Source organism: Hakea prostrata, chromosome 5 (assembly GCF_041222555.1).
Source record: "Hakea prostrata isolate BN-2017 chromosome 5, UWA_Hpros_2, whole genome shotgun sequence".
In the NCBI taxonomy this organism is placed as follows: Eukaryota; Viridiplantae; Streptophyta; class Magnoliopsida; order Proteales; family Proteaceae; genus Hakea; species Hakea prostrata.
The window spans coordinates 3,278,958-3,296,982 of NC_142604.1; the positions used below are offsets into that span (position 1 = coordinate 3,278,958).

The window sequence follows — 18,025 nt, forward strand, 5'->3', positions numbered from 1 at the left end:
AATATCAAAAGAAATTGGCATTGACTGCCTACCATTGAGAAAGGAAAACATAGATTTTGTGTGTGTCTGTGTGTGTGGGTTCAAAGAAAACATAAAACTAAGATAAATATATTTGACTTGAATCATGCAAGAGTGGTTACAAGGGTTGTTTCGCAAGAGTGGTTACAAGGGTTGTTTCGAGGCCAATGTATCCCATCTTGCGTTGTCCACCCTCATCTGATGTTTTTGAGGCATTTACAACCAGAACATTGACTCGCACTTGTACTCTTCATGATATATTTTTAGTTAAATGGAAATCTAAAATCATGATTTTTTGTCCACAATAATAATGATATGGCAGAAGTAATTTTTGACACTGTATTAAATTTAAAAATTGAACATATTTCCTCATCACCCCAAAAGTTGATTTTTTTAATTATTTTTTATTTTTTCGGTAAAAATTTATAGTTTTAGATTTGCTTTCTCTCTCTTGTATGGTCACGGACATTTGCATGTGTCAGTATATATATATATATATATATATATATATATATATATATATAATATATATATATATGTTTATGAGTAATTTGGATAATTCATAAGAAAAAATTAGTTGAGAAAAAAAAGCACAAAATTTAGAAATTGACAATTATTTTTAAGAATAGAAACTATTTGAGTAAATATATTTTAAACAGAATTTCCCTTTATTGTAATAGTTGGATAAAACTGTGTCTCAGGAGCGGACAAAATCAACTCTCTGCGTGCCATGGTACCCATGCCACCATGATCTATACGGCGGTTGCGGGTCGTGTCATACGGCAGAGCGCCCTTACATGTTTTAGTGCTTCTTTACTATCTGGGGAACCGTAGGAGGAAGAACCCTAGTCGCTGCCGTCTATCAAAAGGAAGAAAAGAAAGCCGAAGGCGTAAACAGATGTCTCGACGGGAGGCTCGGGAATACGATGCCAAACGTCTACCTTCCAAGCTTGAAAGAGAATTCAGGTAATTTATCCCTATTTCTCACGTTGCTACATGAATCTGATATTAGAGCTCGAATGAATCCGATTGGAAAACCAGACGAGTTGAGCATCAAGCAGATCACCCCTCATTTTCTGCTAATTGGTTTATTTATATCTCCGCCGCTTCGTTTTCATGCTCATCTGTTTATTACACGTTAGGCCATTTTTTTTGTAGTTAGCACTATTTAGTTTTATAGTTACTACCCTAGAAAATGTTCACAATGTAAAAACACCTGTAATTTTAAGATTCAGATTCGATCTTCGAGGCAATTCTCCGATCGTTGCTCCATCTTTCTCTATCACTGGACTGTGAATTTTGAAAAACTAGAGAGAACAACGATGGGAGAGAGCAATGAAGGCCTCTCTCCATTGTGGATTTGATATGATCAATGGCGGAACTACCCCAGACCAGCATGGTACACCAGAGATCATGGCCGACACCCCTGGCTTTAATGAACCCACGAGGAGATCAAGCCGACCAATGAAGATCCCGTCTGCCCTAAAGGACTATGTTCCTAATCCCAAGCACGATCCCCTGCAAAAAAAAAGGAAGCTGTTAGGATTTATGCTAATTCTCTCCTCTTGTCTCTTCTTAGGAGGTGCTACCCTTGAAATAGTGAAGTATTCTTCTCCTTATCTCCGTTCTTAACAATTTTTGGTGCTTTCCTTGAGAGCATTTGAACTTAACGGGGAAAGATGTCCAAATGAACTTCCCTCTGCCACGTCGATAAATCAATCCGACAGTTGGGAGAGACTGCCGCCGCACAAGGTGCACATATTGACTCGATGTGAGCATGGAGGAGCAATATCAATCTATCTCCGAGCTAGTCCTTTGCCTCACAGCTATTGATGGCCAATCGGAACAGACCTTATACCTCTAACAACCTTCAGATATGCACACTCTAGGAAGTGGGAACCCCTTTGACGAGATGGCATTACAATGGTTCCAATTGATGTTTAGAGTTGCATAGTGCACCTCTTAGGCCTCATTTACATGGTCACTAGAAGTTCATTTTGGGCCATTGGAATATGATAGCATCCCTTGCTAAACTTTAACAAATGACAACCGTAGCAATTACCGAGCACGTTTTGAGATATTGGTGAGCCAGAGAAATGTTGTGCTTCCTTAGTTCATGCTGAGCTTCTTCATTTCAAGACTATGGACTGTCATCATAAGGAGGCTATGGCGTTCAAGCCACTGACCAAGTCCCATGCTATTGGGCTTGCACGGTTACAAGAGGCATAAATTACGGAGAACCGCTGACTGTCCTTTTGTCCTCCGACAATGTGTGGATTAGTTCCCACACTTGCAATGCCTTCGTGGCATTTTCCACGCCATCCTCATGAATCCTTATGACGTAAACCAAGTCTAGGGCAAAGGGTTTGGTAATTCCCTAGACTTAGGGTTTAGCCTAGGAAGTTCTAGCGAAAGAGAGAAGGGTTTTAGGGTTTCTAATGGGGTTTAGAGCCTTCTGAAGCTTAATTTCAGATCTGAATCCTTTTATAAACTGAATTTCAGATTCAAGAAAAAAAAAATTCTCCAACTCTAAATTTTCTACAATTCTCAAGGTTGAAAATGAAGTGCAGGCCCAACTGGTCCATAATATCCCTATAAATCTTTTTTCTAATGGGGTTTAGAGCCTTCTGAAACTTAATTTCAGATATGAATCCTTTTATAAATTGAATTTCAGATTCAAGAAAAAAAAATTCTCCAACTCTAAATTTTCTGCAATTCTCAAGGTTGAAAATGAAGTGCAGAATTTTTGAAGTCATTTAACTAGGACAGAACTGCAGAAAAAGGGTAGGACTCAAGTCCATGGCTTCTTGCAATTTTGAGGGATGTGAAAGGAGCTGGAGGGGGGCTGGGAATGGGGTTTTCTTAGATGGAGTAGGATGCTGTATTGCAGGGAAGAAGGTGGGAATAGGGGAGGCTGCGGCTACTAGGGAAGGGGCTACGGTTTGACTGAAACTATGGAGGAAAGAGTAGAAGGTGTATGCGACAGGGTGGGGAGGGTTTACTGGGCCTAAACAAGAGGGGCAGGGGGCAGGGATGCTACAGTAGTGAGGGGAGGGTTTTTTAGGGTTGCATGGGTAACTGGGGAGGGGCTGCGGACAAGGGGGAAGGTAGGGGGTTTTCTCTTACTTGGAACCAGTGAGATGCTTGATTGAAGGTTGAAGAAGCTGCTGGAGTTGCTGAACGTGAATGCTAGAGCTTGAAGAATGCAGTAATAGACAATCGGAGGGTCCCCCTCAAAGGAATTCTTGGCAATAACACTCAAATTTTATTCAATCGAGATTGAAGATTACAATGCAAGAAGAGACTATTTATAACCTAAAATATAAGACTCTGATTGGGGTCGGAAATCCCTAAGAGATAAGGATCCCACCACTAGACTAAAACATTTTAAAGAGGAATCAACTTACTATGAGATTACAACCCTTAGATTGAAATCTTTTGAAGACACTTAAATTGGGACTTAACTACGCTTCAAAATAATAAAGATAAACTCTAAAGATAAGGACCCCTTTGGATAAGGAATTTTATCTTGTCCACAACTAGCTCAACACAGCTTAAATTCTCAAATAACTTTCAAACTACTGACTCAAATAAGAAACTGGATCCATATTGAGCCCTAAAAAGGGTCTGGAAAATGACTAAAATGCTGTTGGGGCATTTGGCCAGCTTGAATTGGCTATTTGGACCTTGATTTTGAAATCCTTTTTTTTTTGTTTGTGTGTGTGTGTGTGGGGGGGGGGTTATTGTGTTCACATCACCTTATTAGGCAATTATCCCAAGTGGAGATGTAGCAATATTGTTACAAAGGATGGTGTTGTAATTACGACAAGAAATTCTCCCCAGGGCATCATTGCTATGCATGCTAGTTCTCCCATCTGGAATCTGGCTAGGATAATCTGCTGGGCAAACCGCATGATGCTGGTATTTCCCTGGACTTGGATATGGTGTTCATCCTACATAGATGCTCCAACAGAGCTTTACTATTATTTGTTGGTGGGTGAACCATAGTCCTTAACCTTGTGATTTGCCAGAACCGTAACTGGGTTGCCACTACAAATGTTGGTTGAGGGGTAGTACCCACAACTTCATCTAGGGACGTATGGCACTGCATTTTGGCATGGAAATTGAAGCATCTTCTAAGCTTGAAGTTCTCATCATCAGTGGTCGCAACCTAAGTGACGCAGGGCTTAATCATAAATGTCTTCCCTTTGTTTGGTGCAAATTTGGTTCTTGAAGTGCAATTGTTGGATAGTTTGGGCCTAGTTCCTTGTGACTTTCAGCCTTTAGCATTTGATAATGAAAATCAATCTGTCGTATTGCAAGGTGAGACATTAGGGGCGAGAGCGTAGTTATAGTTCCATGAAGTGAGAAGGCTAGTTCATACAAAGGCCAATGCAATGTTCTTTTGAATTGAGATCCAACAGCCCATTGAGGCCCAACTTATTGATAACTCCCACTCACATGAGACCCAAGGGTTGCACCAGTCCTTAAGGCATATGGTTCGGTTTTCTGCACCCTCACTGGGAATTCTCCACCTCGAGCCCAAGATCATTCCATCCATTTGCTACCCAATACTTAGCCCGTCAATATTAAACCTTACTGCTACCCACACTACCAAAAAACTAAGATTGAGCATTTAATCTCTGAGATGCTCACGGTTGGGATAATTAGACCCAGCATAAGTGCCTTCTCCTCTTCAGTAATTTTGGTCGAGAAGAAAGATGGCACTTGGCACTTTTGTGTCGACTATCTTGCCTTGAATGCAGTGACTGTAAGGGATAGGTTCCTTATGCCCACCGTAGATGAGCTATTAGATGAGCTTCATTGAGCCTAATACTTCTCCAAGCTTGACCTACGGTCAGGTTATCACCAATTTGGTATACGCTCCGATTATATTCTTAAAACCCTAAGTGGCCATTTGAATTCCTAGTCATGCCCTTTGGCCTAACCAATGCCCCCTTCACCTTTCAAGCCACCATGCACTCTATATTCAATCCCATCTTGTGCTGAATTCCCATGTTTTTTCGACAACTTACTGGTCTATAGCCCTAATTGGCTGGCCCTCTTAAATTACCTGGAAAATGTCTAAAAAATCTTTCAGGCCCATGTATTATATGCCAAGGAGTCCAAGCGTAAGTTTGGGAAAAGGCCTATTGATTTTTTGGGACATATTGTATCGACCCAAGGAGTTGCTATGGATCCCCACAAAATTTCTGCAATGTTGGCCTGGCCCATTCCACAATATCTAAGGATGTTTAGAGGATTTCTTGGGTTGATTGGGAACTGTCGCTGACTTATCAAAGGTTATGTGCAAATTGCAGCCCCTTGACTGATCTTCTAAAATGGTGCATTCCAGTGGTTGGCAATGGCATAAGAAGCCTTTGAGCAGTTGTGCTGTGCCATGACAACTGCCCTAGTTTTGCGCTTGCCAGATTTTTGTTGCTGTTTGTGGTGGAGACTGACGCCTCATGACATGGGATCGATGCCCATCGTGTCCCAAGAGAGACAACCTAGTGCCTTCTTCAGCCAAAAATTATCCCCGCCAGTGTAAGCAGCATCTACTTATGTCAGGGAGATGTATGCAGTCACTCGAACAATTATGCATTGGAAGCAATATCTTTGATGTGAACCAAATTCTAGAGTTTAGTTGTTGGAATATTGCCCTAAAATCAAGCTCACTCCAGGATCCTCGTCCCTTAGAATCAGCAGTCTTTTAGGATTGAAATTGCCTTCAATGGAGGGGTTTTGGATAGATTTAGGGTTTACAAGTGTTCAGCTAGGGTTAGGGTAGATTCGGCAATGCTTAGGGGTCAAGGGTTTTATGTTTTAGGGTTTGAAACCTTGCTGCAATTGTAGTTTTAGAATTGAAATTTGTAACTTATGCAGTTTTGAAATTTAGGGTTTGATAGGAATTAGGGTTTTGGGAATTTAGGGGATATGGGGTTCCTTTGTGATACGGGTTCTGAAGGGATGATTTCCTTAGGGGAAAGGTTAGGTTAACGTTTTGGGGTGAAATATAATATGCTCTAAAATGATAATTAGGATCCTATGGATACAAAATCCTTATAGATCCATGGGGGATCTAGGATAAATTCTTTGAGATGGAAGCTTGTGTCTATAGGTATCAGAATGGGCTAAAACTTGGAGGGATTGGAGGTAAAAATATAGGGGATATTATCTCCCAAGTTTTTTTTTTTTTTGGGGGGGGGGTTGTGGATCGCTAAATTAAAAGATATTAAGGTTCTTGTTTTAGGGTATTGGGAAGTATGAAAATTCAAGAAAATAATTATTTCTTGAAATTGGACGGTCAGAATGGGGTTAAATTGGGATCTAAGATCACTAGGGTTGGGGGATGATGTTCTTAAAGTTTGGGACAGATCTAACTTTTAGATTGGTGTAGATTTGACTTTGAAATTTGGGTCTTAAGAAAAGTCCAAAAATTCAAGAAAAAAAAAAAAAAAAAAAAAAAAAAAAAGAGAAAAAAGAGAGGGTGTGATGGATGGGGGAAGAAGATTGAAGGCTAGGGTCTGAGATAAGGGTTTTGAAGTAAATATTTCCTTTGGGAAAGGTTAGGTTAATAATTTTTTGAAAACCCAACCAATGGGAGATATGGGATAAATTCCTTGAGATGAGAAATTGGGGTCTAAAGGTGTTGGAATGGGTTGAAACTTGGAGAGAATACATGTATTGATATGGGAATATGATTTGATTAACCGAGTTTGGTGGGGTTTGGATGGCTAAATTAAAAGATATGAAGGTTCTTGTTTTTAGGGTGTTGGGAAGTATGAAAATTCAAGAAAATAATTATATCTTGAAATCGGATGATCATACAACAACAACAACAACAACAACAATAAGCCTTGTCCCAACTAAATGGGGTCGACTACATGGATTCTTGCCCTCCAATCAGTTCTGTTCAAGGCCATGCTAGATACAAGGCCTAAGCTATACATATCCTTTCTCACCACTTCTCCTAAGGTTATCTTAGGTCTACCCCTAGCTCTTCTAGTTCCTTCAATATGGATTATATCACTTCTCCGTACAGGAGCATTTATAGGTCTTCGTTGAACGTGGCCGTGCCACCTCAAATGACTTTCTCTAAGCTTATCACTTATGGGAGCAACTCCCAGACCAACTCTAATATGATCGTTTCTTATCTTATCCATCCTAGTTTTGCCACTCATCCATCTTAGCATCCTCATTTCTGCTACACTGAGTTTATCTATATGATTCTTTCTAACAGCCCAACACTCTGCACCGTACATCATAGCTGGTCGAACAACGGTCCTATAAAATTTTCCTTTAAGCTTTAATGGAATACGCCGATCACATAAGACCCCGGACGGACCTCTCCACTTCATCCACCCTATTTTAATTCTTTGGGAAACCTCATCTTCTAAATCACCTCTTTTACTTATGATTGAACCTAGGTACCTAAAACAATCACTCTGAGAAATCTCTTTATTGTTAAGTATAACCACCTCATCATCTGCCCGATCATGACTAAAGTTTTTTTTTGATCAAAGAAAAGGAAAAGATATTACTGATTTAAAAGCAAATAACATAGTTTGTCGGCCTGATTTGGCCTTGAGTTACAACTAGAATTTGAAAGGTTGGTAGTAATACTGCTATTCGCCAGCCTGTTTAGATAGTTTAGGAGTCCTGGGGATTTAAAGTTACAGAACCTTGTATTGCCTAATTTCGATTTGATTTCTACCAGATCAGGTATGAGGTGGATGGGGCAATTTTGTTCCGGATGATTCTGGAAGAGATTGGGTGATTTCTCTTCATTAACCCAAACTTCATGAAACCGATCAGCGTAGTGCATGCCTTCCTTTGTTGCCTTTACTAGAGCTTCCAGCTGGTTAGCTTTTTCGAGCAAACCCTTCTTTGTCCATTGAATTGTCCCATGTTTCAAGATCTCCGCGCTCCATCCCGCTTGGTCTAGTGATGCGTTATGTACCCCTGCACAGAGTAAAATAGTATTATCAGAATTTATTCCCTCAAAGGAGTTGGTCTGGGTTTTATTGTTTATGAGTTCCTCCTTAAATGGTGAGGCTTTCATATCAGTTAGCCATTTGTTTATATTTTGCAGTACTTTGTAGGGGTTAGGCATAATCCCTTCATTTATTGCCTTATTCCTTTCTGCCCATAAGAAGTAACATGTGGTAACAAAAACCGAAAAGAACCAGTCAGTTGTTTGCTTATTGCGATGAAATCCAACAAGGAAATCGTTGCAGAGGTGCAGAATGGAGATTTGCTGAAGACGTTCCGTCCGTAGTCCAAATTGTCCTGCAGCCCAGACTCTTTTTGTCCATTCGCAAGAGAGGAAAACATGCCAGCTGGTTTCTGCCTTTTCACCGCACAATTGGCAATGGTCGTCCATCTCCGTCCATTGAGAGAGAGTAGCTCTTACCGGTAGCCCTGCGTTTAGTAAACGCCAGAAGAAAATTTTGAGTTTTGGGTGTAATGGCAATTATGGCATCTTCCAGAACGTTTTCCACCAATTGGTGAACTCATGGGGCATTGCTTCATATTTTTGTTTAGTCAACGCTTTTCCAGCTAATTTAGCCAAGAACTCACCAGTAGTGGAGCGAGAGGTCCAAGTATCCCGTGACAAATTAAGGTTAAAAAGTGAAAGTGGAAAGGATGGAAGATTAAAGTTTGTGAGGTATTCCCTGTTAATTGAAGTGTATCGCGACATCTGGGCAACTGTAGTGTTATGCGACCAGATGTTGGATAGAGGGTATAGCTCATTTATACATTTTGCCTGTGGGAGCCAAGGGTCATACCAGAAAGAAGTGTTGGACCCGTTACCTACTTTTCTGGTAATCATTTTTTTGAGATCAGGTAAGATGCTAAAGAGGCTCTGCCAAGGCCAAGAGCCACTCTTGAGTTTGAGGTTAGGATTGAATAAGCTGGATTTGGGAAAATATTTGGCTTTCAAGGTGGTAGCCCATAGTGATGATGGTTCATGTAGAAGTTTCCAGCCTTGCTTAAGGAGAAGGGCTCGGTTGATGATCATGACTAAAGTTACAAACTAAATATTTTGTCTTTGATCTACTAAGTTTAAAGCCTTTTGATTCCAAAGCTAATCTCCATGATTCTAATTTGGTATTAATCCCCACTTGGGTCTCATCAATCAACACAATATCATCCGCAAAAAGCATACACCAGGGGACCTCATCTTGAATGTCTTTGGTTAATTCATCCATTACCAGTGCAAATAGATATGGGCTTAAAGTTGACCCTTGATGTAGCCCAATTGTTATCGGGAATTCATTACTTTGTCCCCCCACTGTTCTAACACTAGTCACCGAACCATCATACATATCTTTAACTATATCTATATATTTACTTGCAACACTTCTTTTCTCTAGTACTTGCCAAATTAATGCTCTAGAGACTCTATCATAAGCTTTTTCTAGGTCAATAAATACCATATGAAGATCTTTCCTACATTCTCTATACCTTTCCATAAGTCTCCTAATTAAGTAAATAGCCTCCGTTGTAGATCTTCCTGGCATAAACCCAAATTGGTTCTCCGTAACTGTAGTTAAGTGTCTCAAACGGGTTTCAATTATTCTCTCCCATAATTTCATCGTATGGCTCATCAATTTAATGCCCCTATAGTTATTACAACTTTGAATATCTCCTTTATTTTTGTAAATTGGAACCACAACACTTCTCCTCCAATCATCTGGCATTTTCCCTGTGCTCATAATCTTATTAAACAACTTAGTCAACCAAACTAGTCCATGGGTTCCTAAGCTCTTCCATACTTCAATTGGGATTTCATCAGGACCTTGTGTCTTGCCGAGTTTCATCCTCCTTAAAGCTTCTTTTACTTCGGACATCGAAATTCTACGTATGTAAGTCCGGACATTGGTGCCTTGGTGAAAATTGTAATAGTCCAAAACATAAGTGCTTGAAGAATGCTCATTTAGTAAACTAGAGAAATAGGTTTCCCATCTTTTCTTAATATCCTCCTCACAAACTAATACTTGACCATCTCCATTTTTAATACATCTAACATGGTCAAGATCTCTACTCTTCCTATCCCTCATCTTAGCTATCTTATAAATATATTTTTCCCCTTCCTTTGTGCCCTACTTATTGTATAACTCTTCATACTTCCTTTCCCTTGCTTTTCCCGCAATTTTCTTAACTTCATTTCTATCCAACCTATACCTTTGAAGATCCTTAACATCCTTAGTTCTTTGCCATGTCTTAAAACTAGCTTTTTTATTCCTAATGGCAGCTTGAACCTCACTATCCCACCACCACGTCTCTCTATAAGAATGGATCTTTCCTTTTGATTCACCTAGAACATCTTTAGCCACCTTCTTAATAAAATTGGATGATCATAATGGGATCAAATTGGATCTAAGGTCACTAGGGTTGGGAGGATGAGGCTCCTAAAGATTACAGATCTAATGGTTAGATTGCTGTAGAGCTGACCTTGAAATTTGGGTTTCCGTAACTGTCTGAAATTCAACAAATAAAAAAGAAAGGTTCGATGGATGAGGGAAGAAGAAGGCTAGGGATGGGATCGGGGATGATGTTCACTTACTTGGAGAAGGGTATGCGGCTGCTGTTGTGTTGACTGTTGAGACACTGCTGGAGCTTAAAGAAGACTTGCTTGAATTGAAGAAGATAGCACACTAATTCTGGACCATGACCTGGATTTCCTTCAAACTTAGATTTGTATTCAATTCAACTTTAATGGTTACATGGGTTGAAGGCTTTATTTATAGCCTCAATCTGTCAAAAGACTCATGGAATGCTGATTGATCCGAACACCCATGAGCTTTCAAGCAATATTGAAATACCGTAGTGAGAAGATATGCAAACAAAAAACAGGATAGCCTACCTTTAGTTGTGAGCTTCATTTGATTCTGTGTATGGAATTCTTCTCAAAGCACAGTGCCCAGTAAGATTTTTGTGATGTCATCTTTCGTTGGTTGACCAATGCAGTTTTGAGATACATATCTGTATGGGTATGATTGGCCAGAATTTGAATGACCCGCCTTCACTGCCCCAACCAATCCCTCAACCAAATGTACAAAAAGGAGGGAAAAAAATAGAGGAATATGTATTTATATATTTTGTCAATCAAACAATTGCACTCACGTGTGATCTTTCATGGCTGAATCACTTTGCTTAATTGAGCATGCCGTAAAGTCCTACCTCATTATATACCAGTGAAATAAAAAAAGGACATATGGCAAAGATACGCAAAATTGGTTCCTTATCTAAGAGTTGATTTTCCAGTTGAAACAGATATAAGCCAAAGTGACACATAATATTGTTCTTTAACTTCCTCTCTATACTTGGCTATCTAAACTCCAAGGCACTGGGTCTTGTGAGTCTCTATATGTTTCTGGGACTTATAATTCCTTACTATATAATTTTTTTTTGTTTTGCTTTCAGTCCTAAGAGAACACGAAGAGATGGAAAACCTGTGCCTGAGAGAACATCCAACAACCATAATTTGGATCTTGTAGATCATTCAAGTGGGGATCAAAAGCACAGGCGGTTGAAGGATACCTTACCCCTTGAAGCCCCACCCACTAAGATTGCGACTGAAATAGCAGATAAAGAGATGGGCCTGAAGACCAATGGACTGGAGGATGGTGCCAAACATATCTCTGACCCAACTGATGTGCCCCGGTCTCAGTCCTTTTTTCAGGTTTTGTTTCAAATCATGGAAGTACTGTTGATTAATTTTATACTTGTCTTTTCTGCAGTCAAATGCTCTGCCTGCCTCCATCCTTTTTGAAGCTCTCTGACTCCTACATCTTCTTTATGTTTCTGAGTTCAAATGTGGTAGTTTCTATGATCACATGAAGACTTGCATTTGACATGGTTGTTACAATTGGGAAAACTAGATATTTAAACATTTAATGAATCTTGGTGGAAGATCAATATGAAATAATTTGCAGCATAGTTGTCAAAGCGATCGGTGCTCCGCCTAGGCAATTAGGCGACAAAGCAGCGCCTAGGCGGCAATAAGGCGACCAAAGCGGTTGGGTCATTTTTTTTCAATATAACTATTTTTAAACTACTTTTCAATACAACTACTTTCTATAATAAGCTAAACAAATATTCAATTGTCACATTCAAAAAAAAAAAAAAAAAAAAAGCATTCAAGAATCATAATTATGAAAAATTATTCAAAAAAAGAACACAAACATAAGTTCATCTCATCAAACCATGGTTGTCAAAGTGTTCGCCTAGGCATTTACTGATTCATTGATTCTTGATGTTTAGTATGGCTTATGCTTCACATTCTATTGCCGACGGGCACAGGGGTCCCGCTCCCCGGTGAGCGGGCGGGGGTCCGGGGAGGCCGGCCTAGAGCAAAAAATAGGTTCTATGTCACTCTGGGCCTTGGAGTTCCTTTGCAGATTGGGCATCAATTAAGCGGTTCAAGACAAAGCGGTTGAAAAACCCTTTTGCCGCCTAAGTGGACGGTTTGACAACTATGATTTGCAGTGATCTTGTCTAGTGATTGTTCAGACCAAAGCTTCCTACTTGAGAGAAACCACTCTTTCAATACTGGGTTAACCACTCTCCACCTGATTGCCGGGCAGGTTTAACTTTAAAAGTTTCTCGCTTTAGAACTTCTGAGTGTCAGGTTGTAGGTGTCAAGCATTTTAAGAAAACTTAAAGGCTGACAGTAAGTTGTTCCCTCTAGTTTGGACTTCTACAATTAATGCAGCGGGCACAATCTTGGTCGTATTTTAAGTTAATGTACCTTATTTGTTATTTGAGGTAAAAATGCACATTGGTTTATCGCCCTAGGCAACACGAAAATGAAATAGACAGGACCTTTATGTTAGAGATGGGAAACTTATAGAAATGTTTTTCTGTTTTCCAATATAAGGTGTTAAAGATAAGAGTTTAAAGGAATATGTCATGGTTAGATATTGCTGAGTTTGGGTCTACCAAATTAGCCACCTGGACTTTAATTGAAGAAAAGTCAAGATACTGGGTTTGAGTTTATAAAATCAACAGTGTTCTTGATAATTTTATCCGTTTAAGTCCTCTATTTCCCTCTATGTTCATTCTTGCAGCCGTAGCTTTCCACCCTCATTGCAAAAACTAGCATCGCACAAAAATAGAAGGACATGCAAAATAGCGAGCAATGGGGGAGGGGGAAAATCTCAACTATTGTAGACACAGAAGAAGGAAGTACAAACTGAAGCAACCTTGGAAGGAAGAGGACTACTGTTACTCTCACTCGGTGGTCTTGGAGGGCTCAGGGCCAAGAAATTTATTGGGAGGAAGCTGATCTTAGGGTTGTGGCTTGACTTTATTAGTTGATCTGAAGGTTAGCTTTCGACTCTGGACTCTGGAGGCTGAATCTGTAAATTGCTGACCATTTAGAATTGAAGGCATCATCCACATTCCACGGATTCCCTGGTTGGTTGGGTTGGAGGCGATGCCTTCATGATAAAAGGGCTTTGCTGATATTGGTACTGATGACAATGATGATTCCATTTACCATTGTGAAACTGGAAGCAACCGGGCTTAGAAGCCGATGAAAGTGAGGTCTCCTTCAGTTTCTTCTTTGAATGCTTTATGGTGAAACAGGAGGGATGAAACTTATAAAATGTGGAAAAAAAAAAGAAGAAAAAAAGAAGAAGGAAAGAAAGAAAGTAATTTGATTATGTGATGTCAAAGTATTGCATGGGGTAGAGGGATTTGGCAAGACAGAGAGTGATTGGAAGGCTTGTGACGAACACAAGGGTTTGGGAGACAGTGATCAGGACAGGGATTGGTTAGTTTTGTAAACCCTAACTCAATGTTGTCTAGTTTTTGTTCAACCAAACCAAAGAGTAGGTTGCTGACTTGGTAGACCAAAGCTCAATAGTGTCTGATCATGTAATTTTCCCAAACTCTAATCCCCCAGCCTTCCCAAAAGTTGGCAAGAGTTTTTTTTTTTTTTTTGGGTGGGGGGGGGGGGGGGGGTGGGGGTGAGATTGGATAATTTTCCCTTGAAATCAACCTAGGGTTAGGTTGGTAGGTATGGGGTTGGGCTTTTGTCCCATAGGTTTAAGTCGTCGTTGGCCTATTTGATGGGACGAGAAGTTCAGTTTCTAGGCTTAGTACAAAAATTAGTGGTAAGGAGGAAGAAAATGTACAAAATAAGCAACTTCAGAGGATCCTATCTAGATTTTATGGGAAGGAGGTGAATTCCCTGAGCCAAGCAGGACAGGCCTGCAATCAACAGCGAACCTAGAACCCTATTACAAAAGATAGTTTCAATAATGCACCTTCTTATTCATATCTGCCTCCATCAAGGCCTGAAGGTCTGCATCAAATTCATTTGGGAGCAGGATAATTTCTGGGGCACTAGAAGTGAGACCAGCCACACTCTGCTGGTTGGTTTTTTCCCTCCTGACCTGAAGAAGCTCTTTTCATTGCAGTTCTTACACAGGTAAACTCCTATAAGTTTGGGCATTCCAGGTCCAACCATTTTTCCATTGAGCATATCTACCACAAGTTTTGAGTCAGTTCTGATGGATATTTCAGGGAGCCCTTTTGCTATGCATAAGCTGATACCCCCTTCGGATTGCCAGCAGCTCCATATTTAGTACCGAGAAATCATCACTTATGCATTTGCCATAATTGGTACACCTCTTCCATTTGTGATCAATCCTCCGAAGGCAGCTCTCTCATCTGTTAGGGATCTATCAAAATGCAAGGCCATAGAATTACGACTTGTTGGATCCCAAGAATATCCCTTATGAGTTAGTTGCTTGGTTTACTATTAGTTTTTGTCATTTAATTGAATTGAACCATGGTTCAGTAGGTTGATTAGGATGTATGTTGGGTCAATTTAAGTTGGGACATATGTGTTCGTTTAATGTCTTTTAGGTTGTAAGTAGGGTTCCCACTTCCTCCACGCAAATAGTAAAGAGGCTGTGTTATGTTTCCTATTGTAATTAGAGTATGGTTTTAAGACTATTAAGCCTCTATACAGAATCAGATGCCTCTATGCAGAATCAGATTTGAAATATTTGTTAACTAAATTGCTGTTTGCAAAGAGTTTGCTGCTTTTGTGATCTTTTCCACTGTTGGAACCTTGGCTGGTGAGTTACATGAAGTTGTCTTGGTGGTTAATGTTCAAGATTATTGTTGAGCCATATCCTAGCGCTAAACCACAAAATATCTGGATTAGCCATCCTCTTCCATCTTCTTTTCTTTGCCTTTTTGATGTAAACTCAAGGAAGCGAGAGTCAATTTTCAAGGATCCTTGATGAATAGCTGAATTGGTTAGGCCTTTTAGACCCTGCAGCTAGGGGATGTAGGCTTCTAAACCCTGTGGCTAGGGTTTCTAGGGGAAATTTGGGGTTGTGAGAGGTGCTTTATAGGTTCATCTTTGGGTATGAGATGGTGGCTGCAAGAGAATAGGATCTGAAATAGGTTTTTTTTTTCAGTTTAGGCTTGTTCCCGATTTTATTTTATATTTTGGATCTTTTAAATGGTCAAAGTTTATTCCATAACGTCACATAATATTGGGATCATTTTATGGCTAAAGGGTAACAAAAAAATAAAAAAAATAAAAACCTAATTGTAAAAGAGACCAAATCGACTGGGACTTACTAGAAATCAGATTAGAAGAAACAAAAGGGACTCCATTCCGTACATACCATCAACATCATTACTAGTTTAACATTACAGAAGTAAGTATAATTAGTACTTCCGGTTTCGTATTTATATAAATCATATGTTATTATGCTATTTTGCTGTTTTATTACAATGAGATGAACTTATGTTTATTTTTTATAACAATGTTTCATTATTGTAACTCTATATTTGTACGACATAAAACGTTTGTGTTAAAAAATGTATACTAAAATGCTTTGTTCACCAAGGCATTGCGGCCACCTAGCCGCCATGGCGCTTAGGGAAGCCCCCACATGCTTTGGTTGCCATGCTGCCTTAATAACTATGCAGGGTGAATGCTTTAGTTTTACCTAGGTGGTGTTATTCAGTGTGTACAAACTCTCTTTTTTCTGACTGGCTCAGGTAGCAGGATCCTTGTTGCCACCCTTTTGCTTTAGTGGAACTGATAATTCGTGATTTCTATTGGACTAGGAATCATAATAGATGGCCTTTATGTGCAGAAGGTTGACTCTGGCAGTTAAAACTCCCCCTGTTTTAGTCTCTTTAACAACTAAGTCCTCTTGTTCATTCTGACTTGAATAACTTGTGAATGCTTTAGTTTGATTGAGTTGGTGTTATTCAGTGTGCACAAACTCTTTTTTGTCTGGCCTGATGTAGCGGGATTTTTGTTCGGACCCCGTGCCCTCGAGTGCCTCCTCTTTGTGTATAACAAACTTAGGCCTGCCTATGCATGTATGTACAGCACGATGAACGTGGTAGTGCTGGGCAAAGTGGTCGAAAACTTGTCCGTGGAGCTGCTACTGGTAAGCTTCTTGTTTAACACATCTCTGAACTCTTTTTTCAGAATAGTGATTTTAAACTTGAATATACTAAGATAGGCACTCATGCTCATAACTGGACTGTTTGATTGATGGATGAAAGCTTTAGTTGTAATCTGGCGACCATTCCAGTTCTGTACACCAAGCATTGATGAAAGTTTTTACTTTCCAGTTTTATGCCCCTTTCTCTCTTTGAAATAGAAAAAAGGGGAGAGCGGGTGCAGGGAGGAAAAAGAAGAACTACTCTGGATGATTGGGATCATTCTAGTGTAGAGGCCTTTGTGCATGTAAAATGCTTTTCTTGGGGGCATGTCAATCAGATCATCCTGCTTAATGGGCATGTGTACTACATAGAATTATAAATATCATGAAATTTTGGACCCTTAAACAATTGAGTTTCTTGTTCCTCACATATCCTCTCATTATTCCTTAATTACAGACCGCGGATGGTGGACTGATTCAAAGGATCAGTCTGATGGCAGGATGAGTGACAATCTGGAGCAAAGACATGGGAGGACCCAGGCTCATGTAGACAGGAGCACCGTTTGGCGTCACGACGGATTCTTTGAGTTAGAGGCAGAGCCACAAGCCCTTTCAAAGAAAAGGCCTGCATTTAGGGAGAAAAAGATGCCACTGGACTCTGACATGGCAACTAGTGTAAAACAAACAGAATCTGTTAAACAGGACCACCTTGATTATGCGGTGTCCACAGGTGAACGAGAAAAGGAAAGAGGAGGGCTCTCTCGTCGTCGTCATATGGAAAGGGCTGAGAGATTACGGCTAGGAAATCCAGAACAAATCCGCAGGGGTGAAAGGGTTGACCCTCCCTCAAGGGGGAGGTTCAGAGGCAGTGGTAGCTTCAGGGGAAGAGACAATTTAAGTGGATGGAATGGGGAAAAAAACCAGTACCATTCCAGTAGTTTCGGTGCTGACAAGTGGAAGCATGATCTGTTTGATGAAGCCAATAGGAGCCCGACCCCAAAGAATGAAGAGGAAGAGATTTCGAAGGTTGAAGCACTCTTGGCCCTGTAGAAAATTAGTTGGCGCTAGGTTATTAATTCGGATCTGTCATTTGTTATTGCTCAATTTGTTGTTAGCGCTGACATTGTTGAGATCTCCCTCTTAGTTTTGGAGCTGAAGTGTTGACTTTGTCTGCCTCTTTTCTTCTTTTTTTCTTTCTTTTTTTCTTTTTTTTCCTTTCTTTTAAAATGCTGCTCAGTGAAAGCTCTGAGTGGTGCTCCCGCAGAAACCCATCCAACTGACGTGAGGATAATGTAATCAAAGACATCTAATCTTGGGGTTAAGTTCCCCACGACGCGCCTCACTTCAATAAAAAACTGCACGCTTCACGAAGAGATGGTACAGCACCTCGAAGAAAATGTTCAAAAGAAAGAATCAAAAACCAGCCGACGACTGGTATTCTCGTTATACCCTGACAACCGCCCAATGTTCGAGGGATCCAAGCCTAGTTTTGATGAATATTCGCCATTAATTTAAAATCTGTTTGGGTTGGAATGGAAATGTATGTTTCTACCCTCTTCTGGTCGGTT

The 18,025-nt window shown here is 40.1% G+C and overlaps 1 protein-coding gene across 1 annotated transcript; it reads left to right on the plus strand.

The window, feature by feature from the left end:
- Nucleotides 1-718: 718 nt before the first annotated feature.
- LOC149014435 (cyclin-like protein) lies at nt 719-17,624 on the plus strand. The gene is made up of 4 exons (XM_089155161.1): nt 719-984; nt 11,452-11,710; nt 16,400-16,460; nt 16,915-17,624. The coding sequence occupies exons 1-4, from the start codon at nt 917-919 to the stop codon at nt 17,505-17,507; spliced, it is 981 nt and encodes a 326-aa protein (XP_089011287.1). The 5' UTR covers nt 719-916; the 3' UTR covers nt 17,508-17,624.
- The last annotated feature ends 401 nt before the right edge of the window (nt 17,625-18,025 follow it).

Bases quoted from the DNA above. Each gene is read 5' to 3' on its own strand.
- LOC149014435 (XM_089155161.1), top strand. From the start codon at position 917: ATGTCTCGACGGGAGGCTCGGGAATACGATGCCAAACGTCTACCTTCC. The intron at 985-11,451 runs GTAATTTATCCC...TTTTGCTTTCAG, and splicing joins AAGCTTGAAAGAGAATTCAG to TCCTAAGAGAACACGAAGAG. The intron at 16,461-16,914 runs GTAAGCTTCTTG...CCTTAATTACAG, and splicing joins TGTCCGTGGAGCTGCTACTG to ACCGCGGATGGTGGACTGAT.